This window comes from Podarcis bocagei (assembly GCF_964188305.1).
Source record: "Podarcis bocagei genome assembly, chromosome: W".
NCBI classification, from domain to species: domain Eukaryota; kingdom Metazoa; phylum Chordata; class Lepidosauria; order Squamata; family Lacertidae; genus Podarcis; species Podarcis bocagei.
In genome coordinates this window covers 20,758,900-20,776,333 of record NC_138131.1, presented here as the reverse complement: position 1 = coordinate 20,776,333, position 17,434 = coordinate 20,758,900, and the positions used below count along the sequence as shown (strand labels likewise).

Here is a 17,434-nt window from a genome sequence, read left to right as displayed (position 1 = left end):
TTCACAGGTATACACATCCCTGACATATAACGCTTCCAGTGAAATCAGCGGAGAGAGCACAGGACCTCCGCTTGCCACGCCCACGCTGCGCAGAAGGCTTCCACGCAGAGAATCTAGGAGGAGACTTGGAGTCAAGCAACTTTTATGTTGGAAGAAATTTAGGTCACACCCACTGACGGATTCTGCCAGTGACTAAGACAGTCGCGTTTCAAGGGCTGTCAAACCAGGGAAAGTTTTAGCTATACGACTAGCTTGCAGCAGTTTGCAGTTTACGCACAAGCAACCCCAATTCCCATTACAGCAATCCGTCAGTCCCTTGTTGCTTGTGCGGAGAGCAGCAGAGGCAGTGTCATGAGTCAAGCTGGAGGAGCAGGCGCCGGAGAGGGGGCCAGGAAGGAACCAACGCTCGAAGAGAGAAACAGAGAGTTGGAGCAGCAACTGGCTATAGTAGCGGCGCGGCTGGATGAAAGGCGGACTCAGGATGCCCAGGGGAAGCCCAACCCCATCGCAAGGAAGGTACCGGGACTAGTGCAGAAGTTTTCAGGCAACCCCAGAGACTATAATGCTTTTAAGACAGATGTGCAATATGCACTGGACCTGCAGTATGAGGACTTTGCAGACGATGGGGGGAGGGTCGCTTTTGTGATAGGGCACCTGGAAGGTGGGGCCAGAGAATGGATTAGGCCCTTAATGGCATCGGAGAATGCCGCCTTAAAGAACTTGAGGAAATTTTTTAGCGCCATGGACCATATGTTCTCAAGTGATGTGGAGCAAAGCGTGACACGCCAGCAGCTGATGGGGTGCAAACAAGGGAACCAATCAGTGAGAGAGTACTGGTCACGATTTGCAATGCTAATCCACAAACTCGGGTGGGAACTGGGTTCAGAACCAGTGCAAATGCTATTTGAGGAAGGCTTAGCCTCTTGGGTAAAAGATGAACTTTCCCGCTCGCCCCGCCCGCAATCGATGGACCAGCTGACTAAAATGGCGCTTGCTGTGGGAGTACGCCAAGAGGCGCGCGCTCTGGAAAGGCGGGAAGGGAGAGTGGAGCGTTGGCATGACAATCGCATTCCAGACGTGCCTGGGCCACCTGCACCGCCCGTGCTGCCCGCGGAACCAATGGAAATTGGAGGAGCACGCGTGCGCGGGGTTTCAAACTCCGGCGAGGTTCGCAAGAAAGAGGGGAAAACGACCAGGAAGTGTTTTCTCTGCCTACAGCTGGGACATTTTGCCAGAGTCTGCCCTCAGAGAAAAGCGTGGTAAGGAATGGTGGGGGCCGCGGGGGGAGAGCAGGAGCAGGGAAACGGCAAGGCTTGGCTGCAGGAGAGCGGGCACAGCAGCCAGGCGAGCAACCAGTGAAGGTGCCCAAACCAGACCCCCCCCCCGGGCAGCAATAGCCATAGAGGTGGTGTTAGAACTCCCCAACGGACACCCTATTAAGGTGAAGGCATTGCTGGATTCTGGCAGCTCTTGCAACTTCTTTAGCAGGGATTTTGCACTAGAACACCAACTCCAGGTGGTGCCTCTCGAACACCCCCTGCAAGTAACAACCATTGATGGGAGAGAACTCTTGGGGGGGAGTGACCCACTAGACCCCTCCCATGAAAACGAGGGTCTCCAGACACACTGAGACAATTGCCTTTCACGTTGCCACATTAGCAGGGCCACCAATCATACTGGGAATGAGCTGGCTGGCACTGCACGATCCAGTAGTGGGGTGGCACCAGCGGACAGTCACCTTTGGGTCAGCTCACTGCGTAGAGCACTGCCACGAAGGGGAAGCCCCGAGGATGGCAGTAGCCAGGGTGGCAGGGATAGCGGTGGGAGAAAAGGTGAGAGTACTGTTATTGGTTTCAGAACTCACAGGGTTAAGGAGTTCTGTGTGACGTCTCTTACCTGAGGCGTGGTTAGAAACTCTTATGGGAGTGGATTGACTCTGAGAGTTTCAGTCTGGTTTCGCTTTTGCGGAGAGAGGACGCAAGATGGGTGAGCTTTCACCAGGTTTGAAGTTATGCTGTTAAACTTCATGATTAAAGGCTAAGAAGATAAGGAACGCCTTTGTGTCTGAATTTATTACTGCAATTGCTTCACCGCTGTGTTTATCTCTGCTACCGGCAAGAGGGAGAGGCAGGAAGGATTTTTGGATCAGCACGGACAGACAGCAGAGCTGCGCAAAGGGAAGCGTGCTGGACTTCATGTTTGTTTTTCTTGGAACTCATGGCAACTTTGGCCTCTCCGTTGCCATAAGTACCACCTCAGTATGCAGACCTGGAAGAAGTTTTCAGTGAGAAAGAGGCGGATAGACTACCCCCTCACAGGCCCTTTGACTGTCAGATCAACCTACTCCCAGGGGCTCAGTTACCAGTGGGTAAGCTGTACGCCATGTCAGACAGGGAGATGCAGGAGTTGCGGAAGTTCATTGACAAGAACCTGAAGAGGGGCTTTATACGAGAATCAAGGGCGGTGGGGGGCAGTCCAGTGTTCTTTGTGGACAAAAGAGACTCCAAGGAGCCCCGCTTGGTCGTAGATTATAGGTCGGTCAACCGGGTATCGGAACCAGTGACCTTCCCTATGCCCAGAATTGATGACATTTTGGCCAGGGTAAGGAAAGGGAAGGTTTTTACCAAGTTGGACCTTCAAGGGGCATACAATTTGATAAGGATGAGGGAGGGGGATGAATGGAAAACCACGATGTTCACCCCTCTGGGGGCCTTTGAGTACCTCGTGATGCCCTTCGGATTACAATCGGGTTCCAGCACATTTCAAGCTTTCATGAACCACGTGTTGGGGTCCCTGCTGTACAAGAATTGTGTGGCCTTCCTGGACGACGTACTTATCTACTCAGAGAACGAGGAGCAGCATCTGAAAGATGTCAAGAAAGTGCTGAAAAGGCTGCAGGAGCATCAGCTGTGGGTCAAACTGGAGAAATGCCAATTCCACGCCCGAGAGGTGGGGGGAGAGCTTCCAAGATGGCGCCGGCAAGGGCAGCCCTGCTCTCAGCTCCATGCTAGTCGTGCAGTTTTTTATTAGTTTTTAACAGTTTTATTAATTTCTTTTTACCTGTTTTAATTGCTAGCTAAGGCATTTAAACCTACAAGTGACACAGCAATTTGTCTCCCTTGTTGGAAGGACACTGAATCACCGGCTACACAAGGAACTAGAAGGCAAGCGTTGGTTAAAATTACTCCCGGGCACTGGATCACCGCTGCTGTAGCTGTAGCCTGGAGACAGGGTCTGAGCGGAGTCTCAATACTTGGGGAAGGGAAAGAAGCCAAGCCGAAGTTTTGAAGCCAGGCCAGGGGAGGACCAGAGGAGACCATAGGAGTCCTCAGGTGCCTGGACAAGCAGCTGAACCCGACGGGCTTGAGGACCCAGCCTCCCTCCCGAGCCGCTTTCTCCAGCTGCACTTCGTCATCCTACCAGCTAGTGTGGAAAGCTGTGAGGCTGTGAGGCTTCGGGTTGCTGAAATTACACTTTGAGAGGCGAAGAAGAAGTCTACGGCAGAGAGAGGTGAGAAGAAAGGAGACGGAAGTTCCAATTAAACAAAACAAAAGCCTGGAAGTTCGCAAAGCGGTGAGACCCTTCTGTTTTAAGTAAAGCCTGCCTTCACTTACCCCAGAGACCGAATAGGGGAGGGACGGGGGACCGGATAAAGATTTAAATTGAGAGCCCTTGACTTGTATAATTAACCGTGAAGAGGGCTGAGCTGGAGAAGATTTACTAGAGCCCTCAACAGGAGTAAATCTCTATCGGAATTTTACTCTTATTATAGCTCTTCAACGAACTGTGGAGAAATCCCTGGAGTTAAATACTCAGCTGCACAGCTAAATCACTGACTGTGGTAGGAAGTTCCCTTCTTCTCTCCTGTATTATTTATATTATTTAGTTCATATCTACTGTGGCTATGGGCAAGAGGAAACGCCTCAGAGAAGCAGAGGAATTACTGCTTCTCCCTAGCCCCAAGCTACAAGCTAAGGGAAGAAGAGTCCAGTCAAATCCTCAAGCAGCAGTTACTACACACAATAGATTTCTTCCACTAAGTGACTTGGATGTAGCCATTCCCAAGCCCCAAAATACCATCTTACACACTTGTAATCTAACGAGCACTCCCATTAAAGGTGGGTCCGACGTGGATGGAAAAAAGATCCAGGATAAAGAGAACCAGCTGGGAAATGAGTCCTCCCATTTACAATTAGTCATTAGGACACTGGACTGTATATTTAAAAAGATAGACTTTCTGACGTGCTCAATTTCCAAGCTAACTGAAAAAGTGATGGATATGGATGCCAAAATTGCCCTCAAAAATAACTACCAGAGGGGACCTCCACGGATAGCCCCACCAAAATCTGGGGCAAAGGGGATGAGAAAATACAAACTAAACAATCTCATGTGTAAGCAAAATCTAACACTGCAACCAAAGAAGGTGTGCCTAACGATAAGGTCAGAGATATGGGACTTGTCAAGCTTAGAAGGAGCTAAAATTGCCCTAAGTAAAATCCTGAGAATAAGCACAGTTCATATCGATCTTCGTGCTTTACTTCCGCTAACTCAATCAAATGGCCCTTACAAAGTTATTTTAGCCTTCCATTCGCTGAGATTACCCTTATTAATAATAAGAGAAAAATGGAAATTCATAAAAACAAAAATCATACCCACAAGGGTTTTTGCGGACAGCATAGTAAATCCACTACTTGTGGAAAAAGGGAAAGAGACATTAGATTCAGAAACAAGCTCTATAAAATCGCCAGACAAAGAGATCTTGCTCTCCCCACAGAGAACGGAGGAGATCGTCTGCAGCCCACAACTAGGAATGAATTTGGGTAGTTCCAGAATATCCAGTGGTGAAAGCGCCCTTATGAATTCATTTGATGAATTACAATCACAAGAAAAAGAAAAAATAATAAATAAATTAGACAAATTAAGAGAGAAGATGTTTCAGGCCAAAAGTAAAATAGGAAACAAAGAAATTCAAACAAACAGGGCCATTGAAGGCTCGGTGGACCTTCTCCAATTTAGCCCACAGCCCCAAAATAGGTCTATAAAATCCAAGGCAACGATACAGACAATCGTCCCGCCACCTTCATTAGTTAATTTGGAACCAGCTCATCCTGTACCAACCGGAATGGATATATCTACTAAAGAACAGCAAAATGTAAACAAAATTTCGACACATTCCTCAATGCCTGACCTGGAGTCATCATTATCGGACGGAGAATCCCTAGCTGATGATCTAGAAGTTCAATCTGTTATCGATACGGACTGGACAGAAGACCCCTTGGGCCATATAAATAAGATGATATACCCATGGAAGGAAAATCTAATAATAGCTAAAACTTGTACCGACCTAATCTCTGCCCCCCTAGGTGATAAGCTCTCTGATAAAACAAGGGATTTCAGAGAGGAGATCAGACCAAACCAGGACACTACCCCTATAGGACCGAGCGAGCAGAGCATAATTATAAACAGCTCAAGTGGCACACCTGCGTCAAAAGGAGAGAAGTCATCTACTATTAGTCAAAGGAAAATTACTGACTTCTTTAAATCTGACAACCCAAGATCAGCGTTCCCCCCTTCTCCATTGTGACTACCCAAACCCCAGTCAAATCTCCCCCCCCCCCCCGTTCTCCTTTTTAAGCTGGAACATAGCAGGTTGGAAGGGGAAAAAATCTGACCCGGACCTTGTAAAACTAATAAACTTACACCAAGTAATTCTTTTACAAGAAACATGGGAAGAGGGGAGAGTAGATATTAATGGTTTTGATGTTACATCATTACCGGCATGCCCGTCTACTAAAGGAGGCCGGCCTAGTGGAGGATTAGTTATAGCAATTTCCTTGAAAATACAGGCAAAACTCACGCTTGTAAATGCTTCCACCTTTGCAATTACAGCCCTGATTACGGGGAAAAATTTTGAACTTGTTATAACAAATGTCTATCTTCCTCCTGGAGGCAACACTGCAGACTTATACAATAAATGGGGAATTTTGGAGGAACATCTTACTCTTTGTCTCTCCAAATACCCCAATATACCCAATGTTATAGCAGGGGACTTCAATGCTCGCATTGCAACAAACTGGGAGTCTTTAATCAAAGCCAAATGGTGGATAACTCCAGAATTCATTAATGACCTCGCCCTCCATACTCAAAGACTTTCCAAAGACAAAAGGGTAAATGAAGCAGGAACCCTTCTTTACCAATTGGTACTACGTCTAAACTTAGTGATTCTAAACGGGAACTGCCCGCCAGACGTACCGGGTGATTTTACACACATAAGCTCCTCTGCAAACAGTGTCCTGGATTATATGTTAGTATCTCATGACATTTTCCCCAAATTTTCCCATTTTAAAGTTGAAAATATTCAACTGAGCGACCACCTACCGTTGGTCGCCACAATGACTATAGACTGGACCCCAGATGGAGACAGGCACCCAACACATCTGATTACGAACTCAGTATTGCAAATCAAAAGTGTTAAATGGTCCGAATTACAGGCCCAAAAATACTCAGCATATTTCCAACAAGGGCTAAAACAAGCATATTCAGGCTTAATTGAGGACTACTATGATTATGACCAAACTCTAAGACTATTCTCGAATCTGTCAGAAGATCTATCGTCCTTTTTCTCTGTTCCGACGCATAAAATAAATCGAACACAAAGGAAGATAGGTGCATTGTGGTTCAATAGTGCTTGTAAACAGGCTAGACAACTTCTTGGTAACATCTACAAAGAATATAAAGCAACGGTCCTGCCAAAAGAATATTTCCAAGCAAAATCGGCCTACAAGCAAATTCAAAAGGGAGCTAGACAGGAATGGCAAGTGAATCAATGGCGGGCAATCATAGAAGCCTCATCATTACGGAACTCCAGACAATTTTGGCTCCTGGTAAATCAAAGAACTAAAAGATACCCTTTAACTATTATTCCTGCCCCGGTTTGGGAATCATACTTAAAAAATTATTTTGCCACAACTGACTGTACTGCTAACACAAGAGATGAATTTCAAGAACAGCTTCCCCTCTGGCCCCCCACTGATCCGGAGGACATCCATGATTTGATCGTTAAACTCAAAACAGGGAAAGCGCCTGGGCCAGACCTGATCCCGGCAGAAGCTATAAAATACCATGCGGACTGGTGGGCTTAAGTCCTGGCGACCATTTTTGATGCCGTTAACAACTCTGGAATGATCCCGGAAGTATGGAAGGACGCTATTATCGTTCCAATCCACAAAAAGGGCTCACCAGACGACCCAGGAAATTATAGAAATATCAGTCTGCTCTCAATAGTGGGGAAACTGTATGCCCGCTTCCTGTTGAACAGACTTACCCAATGGGCCGAAGAGAAAAAATTAATTGGGCCCGAACAAGCTGGATTTCGCCCAAAACAGTCAACAATTAATCATATTCTAATTTTACAGCATCTTGCCTGGAAATATTCCACCCCAAAGGGTGGCCAACTCTGTGTGGCATTCATTGATCTAAAGGCAGCATTCGATAGTATCCCCAGGAACATCCTCTGGGAAAAACTCACCCGCTGGGGCATCGACAGAAGGCTTCTCTGGCTAATAATTAAACTCCATGAGAACTCAGTGGCCAGAGTGAGACTCACTCCGGAGGGCGATCTCACCAATTCAATTCCCATTAACAGAGGTGTCCGACAGGGCTGTATATTGGCTCCATTCCTGTTTAATTTATTCATAAGCGACATGAGGACTCCCCTGACAGAGGCTCACGCACCCCGCCTAGCACTTTATCGTTGCCCTCTGTTAGTATATGCGGATGACGCAGTCATCCTCTCCTTTTCTAGAGTAGGTCTCAGGAGGGCCTTAAAATTTTTTGGATCATATTGTAACACAAATTCCCTTACAATTAATTATGGAAAATCTAAGATCCTAGTTTTCTCAAAGAGCCGGAAACTCCATAATTGGAGAATTGATGGGAGAGTCATCGAACCAGTTTATAGATTCCAATACTTGGGAGTTTGGTTACAACATAACCTTAGATGGAAGGCCCATGTAGCTTATGTTACAAACAGAGCCAAAGCTATCTCCTTGGCGATCTTGCGATTCTTCTTCACCGATGGAGCCCTCCACATCCCATCGGCGTTGAAAGTGTTCAAGGCCAAGGTGATCCCGACAATTGCTTATGCCATCTCAACTTGGGGGACTTTTGTCAACCTATCTCACCTACAGGTTATTCAAAATCAGTTTTTAAGAGGGATATTGAAACTGCCCAACTGTGTAAGTAATACAGCGTTACACATGGAACTTAATATTGTATCCCTGGAAAACGCCCTGTGGAAGCACATACTCTGTCACTGGTTATCTCTATGGCACAATCTCCCAAACTTGTATTTGATACAATGTATGTGGAGAGATGATTTCCAGAGCCCATGGGTAAAAAATTTACAACTGAAAATTACGGCAATGGGAATCTCCCCATCTAAATTACTAGAGCAGGACATAGTTCCAGCTAAAAGAACAGTAACCTGTAAACTAGAGGAGATGGACTTGCAGCAGAAAATGGTGTTGGGCAATGGTACCTGCTCACCTCAAAACCTTGGTTTATTACCCCTCTTAAGGCTCCCAAACTATTTGAATTCCTTAACTTCTTCGACTCATAGATATGCCTTTATAAAGGCAAGATTCAACGCCTTCCCATCGAACGTGCTGAGAAATAGATTTTCCAATGGACAGATATCGCTCTTATGTGATTGTAATTGTGGGGCACCGGAATCGTTGCATCACATAATCTTTGATTGTGCTTCTCACTCATCGGCCAGGAGCAAGTTTCTTGATCCATATCTAAAGGGAATCGCCGATGATTGGAATGAAGCCAAACTGAGATATCTACTAAATGATGAAGATCCCCTAAGATCACTCACGGTTGCCAGATTCTTGATCAGCGTCCTATCCCTAAAGAAGAAAAACGGGCTCCTGTGCGGCTCGGATGACCCTTTTAAACCATGATATATGTTTTAGGATGTAACTAGGTGATATCACCACTGATGTCTTTTATTAATTTATGAGCAGAAGACGATGTCTATGTTGCAAATTTATTGTAATGTATGTTGTTGGGTCTTTTGCTTATTTTGCTTTGGTTCTTGTCTGTTCTTGTAAGTTTTTAGCTGTTTTAAATTTGGAGGTTTAAGTATATATATGTTGGTGGGAAACTGTCGTGTGACGGGCCAATGGCCGTAATAAATATCAATCAAGAATGGAAATAAAAAGTCCATTGTATAAAATACATTTGAGGGTCACTTGAGCAGGAAGCACGTGAGGCGCAGCAAAACACAGGCCGATAAACAGTAGACAAAGCCCATCTTTCCCAAACATCGCAGGAAAAGGCCAGAATTTACGAAGCGCATGAACCATCACAGCTTTCCTCAATGATGAAGCAATTGCTAATATATAATCATAGAACTAGGGAGTTTGAAAGGGCCACGAGGCTCATCTAGGCTTACCCCCTGCAATGTGGGAATCTTTGCCAAAGAGCTTCCCTCTTGTGGCTTATCCCCACAACAGATACTGACTTTGGGTTTTAGTCAAGCAAACAGTCTAATCCAGGCATTCCCAACCTGCGGCCCTCCAGATGTTTTTGTCCTACAACTCCCATGATCCCTACCTCACAGGACCAGTGGTCAGGGATGATGGGAATTGTAGTCCAAAACATCTGAAGGGCCGACGGCTGGGGATGCCTGGTCTAATCTGTCAGTGCCTAAATGATCTCAAGTGTCAGAACAACTTGACTGCCATCAGGAAATTTCCCACCGTCCCATTTCGACTCTCCAGCACCTGATCTGCATCACCAAGCAATCCCAAAATGCCGACAGCTTTGAACCTTGCAAGATCAAATGTCTCGCCCTGGACTGGACTCGAGGGACGATTCCGACAGATTCCACATGGGAAACGCTCATGTCCCATGTAGCACCAAATCAGTAGTGCATGTGCTTTATAAAAAGCCTTGAGGAGATGATTGTGTTGTTGTTTAGTCGTGTCCAACTCTTCGTGACCCCCTGGACCAGAGCATGCCAGGCACTTCTGTCTTCCACTGCCTCCCGCAGTTTGGTCCAACTCATGCTGGTAGCTTCGAGAACACTGTCCCACCATCTCGTCCTCCGTTGTCCCCTTCTCCTTGTGCCCTCCATCTTTCCCAACACCAGGGTCTTTTCCAGGAAATCCAGGAAATGCTGGGTGAGATCCCATGGACAGTAATACTAAAAGGAAAGGGAGTTCATGATGGCTGGGAGTTTGTTAAGAGGGAGATAGTAAAAGCACAACGTCAGGCAATACCAATGAGACGGAAACATGGAAGGTGCCTAAAGAAGCCAGGGTGGCTATCTAAAGAACTTTTAACTGAGTTAAGATTAAAAAAGGATGTGTACAAAAACTGGAAAAGGGGGGAAACCACCAAAGAGGAATTCAAACAAATAGCCAGCACGTGTAGACACAAAGTCAGAAAAGCTAAAGCACAGAATGAACTCAGGCTGGCTAGAGAGGTTAAAAGCAACAAAAAAGGCTTTTATGGGTATGTTCGTAGCAAAAGGAAGAACAAAGAAACAGTGGGGTCACTCAGAGGAGAAGATGGTGAAATGCAAACAGGGGACACAGAAAGGGCTGAACTCCTCAATGCCTTCTTTGCCTCAGTCTTCTCCGATAAAGAAAACAATGCCCGACCTGAAGAATTTGGAGCAAATGATTCAGCAAAGGAAACACAGCCCAGAATAACTAAGGAGATAGTACAAGAATACTTGGCTAGTTTAGATGTATTCAAGTCTCCAGGGCCAGATGAACTTCATCCAAGAGTATTAAAAGAACTGGCAGATGTGATCTCAGAACCACTGGCAGTCATCTTTGAGAATTCCTGGAGAACAGGCAAAGTCCCGGCAGACTGGAGGAGGGCAAATGTTGTCCCCATTTTCAAAAAGGGGAAAAGAGAGGACCCAAATAATTATCGCCCAGTCAGTCTGACATCAATACCAGGGAAGATTCTGAAGCAGATCATTAAGCAAACAGTCTGTGAGCACCTAGAAAGGAATGCTGTGATACCAATAGTCAGCATGGATTTCTGAAAAATAAGTCATGTCAAACTAACCTGATCTCCTTTTTTGACAGAATTACAAGCCTGGTAGATGAAGGGAACGCAGTGGATGTAGCCTACCTTGATTTCAGCAAGGCATTTGACAAGGTGCCCCATGATATTCTTGTAAAGAAGCTGGTAAAATGCGGTCTTGACTATGCTACCACTCAGTGGATTTGTAACTGGCTGACTGACCGAACCCAAAGGGTTCTCATCAATGGTTCCTCTTCATCCTGGAGAAGAGCGACTAGTGGGGTGCCACAGGGTTCTGTCTTGGGCCCGGTCTTATTCAACATCTTTATCAACGACTTGGATGATGGATTCAAGGGCATCCTGATCAAATTTGCAGATGACACCAAACTGGGAGGGGTGGCTAACACCCCAGAGGACAGGATCACACTTCAAAACGACCTTGACAGATTAGAGAACTGGGCAAAAACAAACAAGATGAATTTTAACAGGGAGAAATGTAAAGTATTACACTTGGGCAAAAAAAATGAGAGGCACAAAAACAAGATGGGGGACACCTGGCTTGAGAGCAGTACATGTGAAAAGGATCTAGGAGTCTTGGTTGACCATAAACTTGACATGAGCCAACAGTGTGACGCAGCAGCTAAAAAAGCCAATGCAATTCTGGGCTGCATCAATAGGAGTATAGCATCTAGATCAAGGGAAGTAATAGTGCCACTGTATTCTGCTCTGGTCAGACCTCACCTAGAGTATTGTGTCCAGTTCTGGGCACCACAATTCAAGAAGGACACTGACAAACTGGAACGTGTCCAGAGGAGGGCAACCAAAATGGTCAAAGGCCTGGAAACGATGCCTTATGAGGAACGGCTAAGGGAGCTGGGCATGTTTAGCCTGGAGAAGAGGAGGTTAAGGGGTGATATGATAGCCATGTTCAAATATATAAAAGGATGTCACATAGAGGAGGGAGAAAGGTTGTTTTCTGCTGCTCCAGAGAAGCGGACACGGAGCAATGGATCCAAACTACAAGAAAGAAGATTCCACCTAAACATTAGGAAGAACTTCCTGACAGTAAGAGCTGTTCGACAGTGGAATTTGCTGCCAAGGAGTGTGGTGGAGTCTCCTGCTTTGGAGGTCTTTAAGCAGAGGCTTGACAACCATATGTCAGGAGTGCTCTGATGGTGTTTCCTGCTTGGCAGGGGGTTGGACTCGATGGCCCTTGTGGTCTATTCCAACTCTATGATTCTATGATTCTCTTCTCACGAGGTGGCCAAAGTCTTGGAGCCTCAGCTTCAGGATGTGTCCTTCCAGTGAGCACTCTGGGCTGATTTCCTTCAGAATGGATAGGTTTGATCTTCTTGCAGTCCATGGGACTCTCAAGAGTCTCCTCCAGCATCATAATTCAAAAGCATCAATTCTTCGGCGATCAGCCTTCTTTATGGTCCAGCTCTCACTTCCATACATCACTACTGGGAAAACATAGCTTTTACTATACTGACCTTGTTGGCAAGGTGGTGTCTCTGCTTTTTAAGATGCTGTCTAGGTTTGTCGTGAGATGATTACCCCTCCTTTATTGCCTGTTCCGGGTTGCCCAACCACTACCCCAGAGTCCTCTCTTGGCAGATCAAGAGGAGCAGGTGACGGCAAAGGCGGCCGGGTTTTGAGCTGGGGCAGTCAGAATAAGGTCCACTCTCGATTCAAAACCCTCAAATGTATTTGATATCATTGATTTTTCATTTCTATTCCTTGCAGATCATCTCGTTGTTTTATTGCTACAACCAAGGGCTGATGCAAATTAAGAGGATAATGATGATGATAATAATAATAATAATAATAATAATAATAATAATAATAATAATAATAATAATAAAAAACTTTTATTTGTATCCTGCCCTCCCCGTCCGAAACCGGGCTCAGGGAGGCTAACACCAAATATGTAACACTGGTATAAAATCAAGCAATAACGAAATTACCTCCTGAAAACAAGCCAGGATCAAATTCAAATCCAATTAGATGGCTTTCCGCAGGATTAGGGTTGGGAACAGTAAACGCTCATCAGGCCCAACTCTTATATGGTCCTGTGAGAACACTGGGAGGCCTCTTTCATACTAGTCCTTACACAAAAAGAGAAGGGGAGTCAGGTTGAACCAAAGGCCCGGCGGAACAACTCCATCTTACAGGCCCTGCAGAAAGATGTCAGATCCCACAGGGTCCTGATCTCTTGTGGCAGAGAGTTCCACCAGGCCGGGGCCAAGGCTGAAAAGGCCCTGGCCCTGGTCGAGGCCAGCCTAATCTCCCTGAAGCCCAGGACCTCTAACATTTTTTTATTTGCAGACTGTTAGATCCTCCGTGGAGAGGCGGTCCTAGGCTGTATTCATTCGTTTGGCCCAACGTGGGGCTCGTACCCATGACCCCAAGATTCAGAGTCTCAGCGCTCTGCCGCCTGAGCTACTCACACAGCTGCCCTCTTGTGCACCTCACCTCAAATTTGTCCGAATTGTGCATGCCTGGGATTGACTGCATGAGATGGGAGGTGGGGTGGTTCCCAAAGTCAGAGCTCATGTAGCCAACGCGGAGCCGGCCCTCACTGCCTTTCAGGTCCTTGGGGTGCTCGTAAGGCGGCTTGTGGAGCACGTTGATCTAGCAAGGGGATTCAAGAAAGCCGGGTTACGGAAATGACATGGGGGTGGGGGACATGAGGCCACATCTTTGAAGTTGTTCCAATGTTACAAATATACATACCTTTGACTTGACAGCCCAAGAAAGACACGCAGAAAATCTATGCTTTAACCGACTCTCCTCATTCCGCCATTTGAACGAATTTGGGCTCCACCTCCCTCCATGAGCCAAGAAGCAGGAAGTCATGTAGGCAGCAGGAACAGGGCATCCCGCCAGAATTCCCCAAGCCTGAGAGCACATACACGGCACCCCACCGAGGGAGGGACCAAGGGGGCAACCATAGACATCTGCCAAGGCAGTTTAGCAAGGCAGGTGTTCTGAATGCCCATCTCCAGACAAGTCCAGTGGGAAAGGACGTGTCAAGAGTTTTATTGTTCTTTCAGTGATGGAGATTTAAGGGGTCTGATATAAGAGAGTTTGTGTACTGGTCCAGTAAACGCTTCCGCTGTGCCACCCGCAACAGCTCTCTTTGCAGAGTATTAATTAAGTCCAGTGCAGAGATTCTTGTTGCAGTACAAGCTTCAGAGTCTCAGCAGCAAAGAAATAACGACACAGGGAAGCCTGTCTTTCCAAAGACAGGTTTATTGCAGAAAGATAACAGAAACACCTCCAGAGCTTTCGGACATTTTTGCTTCACGCCCCAAACACAGAGAAAACAAACACTCTTTATATACTGAGCAACTTAACAACTTAACAACTTAACGAGCTTGACTACTTAAAGTCACATGACATTGCTAACTTGCCAGCGTCTTAGGTTTCACACCCTAACACCCCCTCTCGCTGGCAATACAAAAAACAAAATTACTTCAGACCCATTTCTTCACAAAAGTTTTCATGCCGCTGAAACCCAAGCGGTTCTGTAAAACCATCAGCTTGATTTTCATGACTGGGACAGTAATTTAATTTAACAATTCCTGCTTTTACCGTTTGACAAACATTTTGAAAGCGGATATCCAAATGTTTTGTACGACCTTTAAACTGCCCATTTTGTGCTAACTTAAGACACGGTTGATTATCACCCCATACAGTGATTGGAGTGATGGCCTTTTCATACATCTCTTGTGCCAAGCATTTGTAAAATTCTAGATCTCTACATAACTCAGATAAGGCACAGAACTCAGCTTCTGTTGATGACAAAGCAATCAGGTTCTGTTTCTTGGATCTCCACCCAATCAGAGAGTTACCAAATTTTATTACACAGCCAGACACTGATTTTCTATCTTTTAAATTTGCCCAATCACTATCTGCCCAACAAGTAATCTGTGCTTGTCCTTCCGAAGATAATTCAAGGCAAAAATCTTTGGTGTATTGTAAATATCTTAACACTCTTTGAATTCCTTTCCATGCATTTACACTAGGTTTCGAAGCTTCTCTGCTGAGTAAGTTAACAGCGTAAGCAATATCTGGTCTACTCCATTGCGAAAGATGAAGTAAGCTTCCCAGTGCTGACTGAAAGATTTCAGCACGCTTGAATTCAGCACTATCCTTGAACTCATTGTCTTTTACAAAACCCATTTCCATTGGTGTTCTAACACCTGCACACTCCGTCATGTTAAACTTTTTCAACATTTGCAAGATCTTGCCTTTTTGATTAAGTAGAAAACTGCCATTTTTGGTCCTATCTATCTGAACACCAAGATAGACCTTCACATCACCAAGATTCTTAACTTTGAAGTGCTTATTTAACTCTTTGGCTAGTTTTTTTACTTGTTCTTGTGTCTTTGAAGTATAAATCAGGTCATCTACATAGACAAGCAAAGATTCTTTAGCATCTCCTGAATTTCTGAAATATAAGCAATTGTCAGCCTTGCTCCTGCTAAAACCAATGCCTACCAAAACGTCATTCAAACACTCATTCCAATTATGAGCAGATTGCTTGAGTCCATAAATAGATTTATGTAGTTTCCATACCTGATTTGATTTACCAACTTTCAATCCTGGCGGTAGCTCCATATAGAGCTCTTCAGCCAAGTCTGAATGAAGATAAGCTGTAGAGACATCAAATTGATTCACTTTGAACCCTTTCTGAGCAGCAACTGCTAATAGTGCCCGTAGGGTTTCACTCCTTGAAGTGGGTGCATAGACTTCGGAATAATGTAACCCCTTTCTTTGCGTAAAACCTCGAGCTACAAGCCTTGCTTTGTACTCTGGTTTCCCCATCGCTGTTGTCTTTATCCTGTACACCCACCTACAACTTACTGCCTTGGTACCTTCTGGCAGTTTGGTGATGGAAAACACACCCAGTTCTTTCATAGAATTCAACTCCTTTTGCATGGCCTCACGCCATCTACTGGCCTCCTCCTGGGGTAATTGCTCAACCTCCTCAAAACTTTCAGGTTCGCAATTTGCCAAACCAGCCCAAACACTAATAGCTTGGTACCTTTCAGGAGGTTTACCTTTGTTGGTACGCTGAGAACGCCTTAACAGTTCCTGTGATGTTCCTTCAGTTTCCCCCTCTGACCCAGAATCACTAGTCGTCACCTGTTTGTCACTAGTAGTTGAAGAACTTTCTGATTCTGACTTTACACGTCTCTCTTGCTGTACAGGTGAACTTTTAGAGCTAGAAGATTCTGACTTTACAGACTTGGGTGAACTAGGCGATTTCTCACCCTTGTCCTCAGACTCAAATTCCTCAGTCTGTTCTGGAACTAATACCTGCCCTGGGGCCTGAGTTTCATTGCTACTGTTCACCACATCAAATAGTATGTCAGGATTTCCATGAATTTTATTCCAACCATCCTGTTCACAAAATTCTGCACTTCTGCTGATTGTGATTTTTGTTTGATTGCCTTCTACATTCACAAATCTCCAACCTTTTGTGTTTGCTTGATAACCACAGAAAAACATTTCTTTAGACCTAGGATCGCCTTTCCTACGTTGTGCCCTAGGCACCAGCACATAAGCACGACATCCAAAAACTCTTAGATGATCAATTTTTGGTTTTTTCCCAAATAGCATGAAGTAAGGAGTGTTGCCTACTGTGCTATTGTACACTCTGTTAAAAGTATAATTCGCATACAGTGCAGCCTCAGCCCAAAAACGCTGTGGAAGTCCAGAATCAAACAGCAAAGCAGCAATGGCTTCCTGTAATGTTCGAAATTTTCTTTCGGCAACTGCATTCTCCTGTGGTGAATAGGGATTGGTAAGTCTATGAACTATACCTTTCCTTTTTAACCACGTCTCCAGCGTGTGGTTCACATATTCCCCACCACGATCTGATTGTATTTTACGTACCCTGGTGTCAAATTTACATTCGACTTCTTCAATCCAATCCATTAGGATGGAAGCTGCTTGTGATTTTTCTTTCAGAAAGAAAACCCAACTAGCCCTTGAAAAATCATCCACCAAAATTTGCATAAATCTCGCACCTCCAAGCGATTTGACTGGCATAGGGCCACACACGTCTGTGTGCACAAGTTCAAAGGGTTTCTTGCTTACTCTATCAGATCTAGGATAGTTACATGTCTTAACCTTAGCATGTTTACAAGCACAACAATCCAGAAAATTTGGACAGGGTTTAATGTTACACTCCTCAGCTAAATCTGGCATCTTGCTTACATACTTAAAGCATATATGAGCTAACCTTCTGTGTAGCAGATGTGCACAACCTGTATGAGGAGCCTTATTTACACACTTAGCTTGTGCTTCACCTGTTGAACATCTACCTGCTGCTAACTGCTCTTCATCCAAAACAAAAAGCCCATCCTCACAG

General features: G+C 45.3%; 1 protein-coding gene across 1 annotated transcript in view; it reads right to left on the bottom strand.

The window, feature by feature from the left end:
• Window positions 1-13,454: 13,454 nt before the first annotated feature.
• The window catches only part of LOC308578054 (uncharacterized protein), a gene marked incomplete at its 5' end in the record, with an annotated part of 39,759 nt that continues 35,779 nt past the window's right edge, over window positions 13,455-17,434 (bottom strand). Inside the window, one exon of the mRNA XM_081178338.1 lies at window positions 13,455-13,683. Within this exon, the coding sequence (XP_081034464.1) occupies window positions 13,492-13,683 (192 nt within the window). The remainder of the gene's footprint in view (window positions 13,684-17,434) is intronic.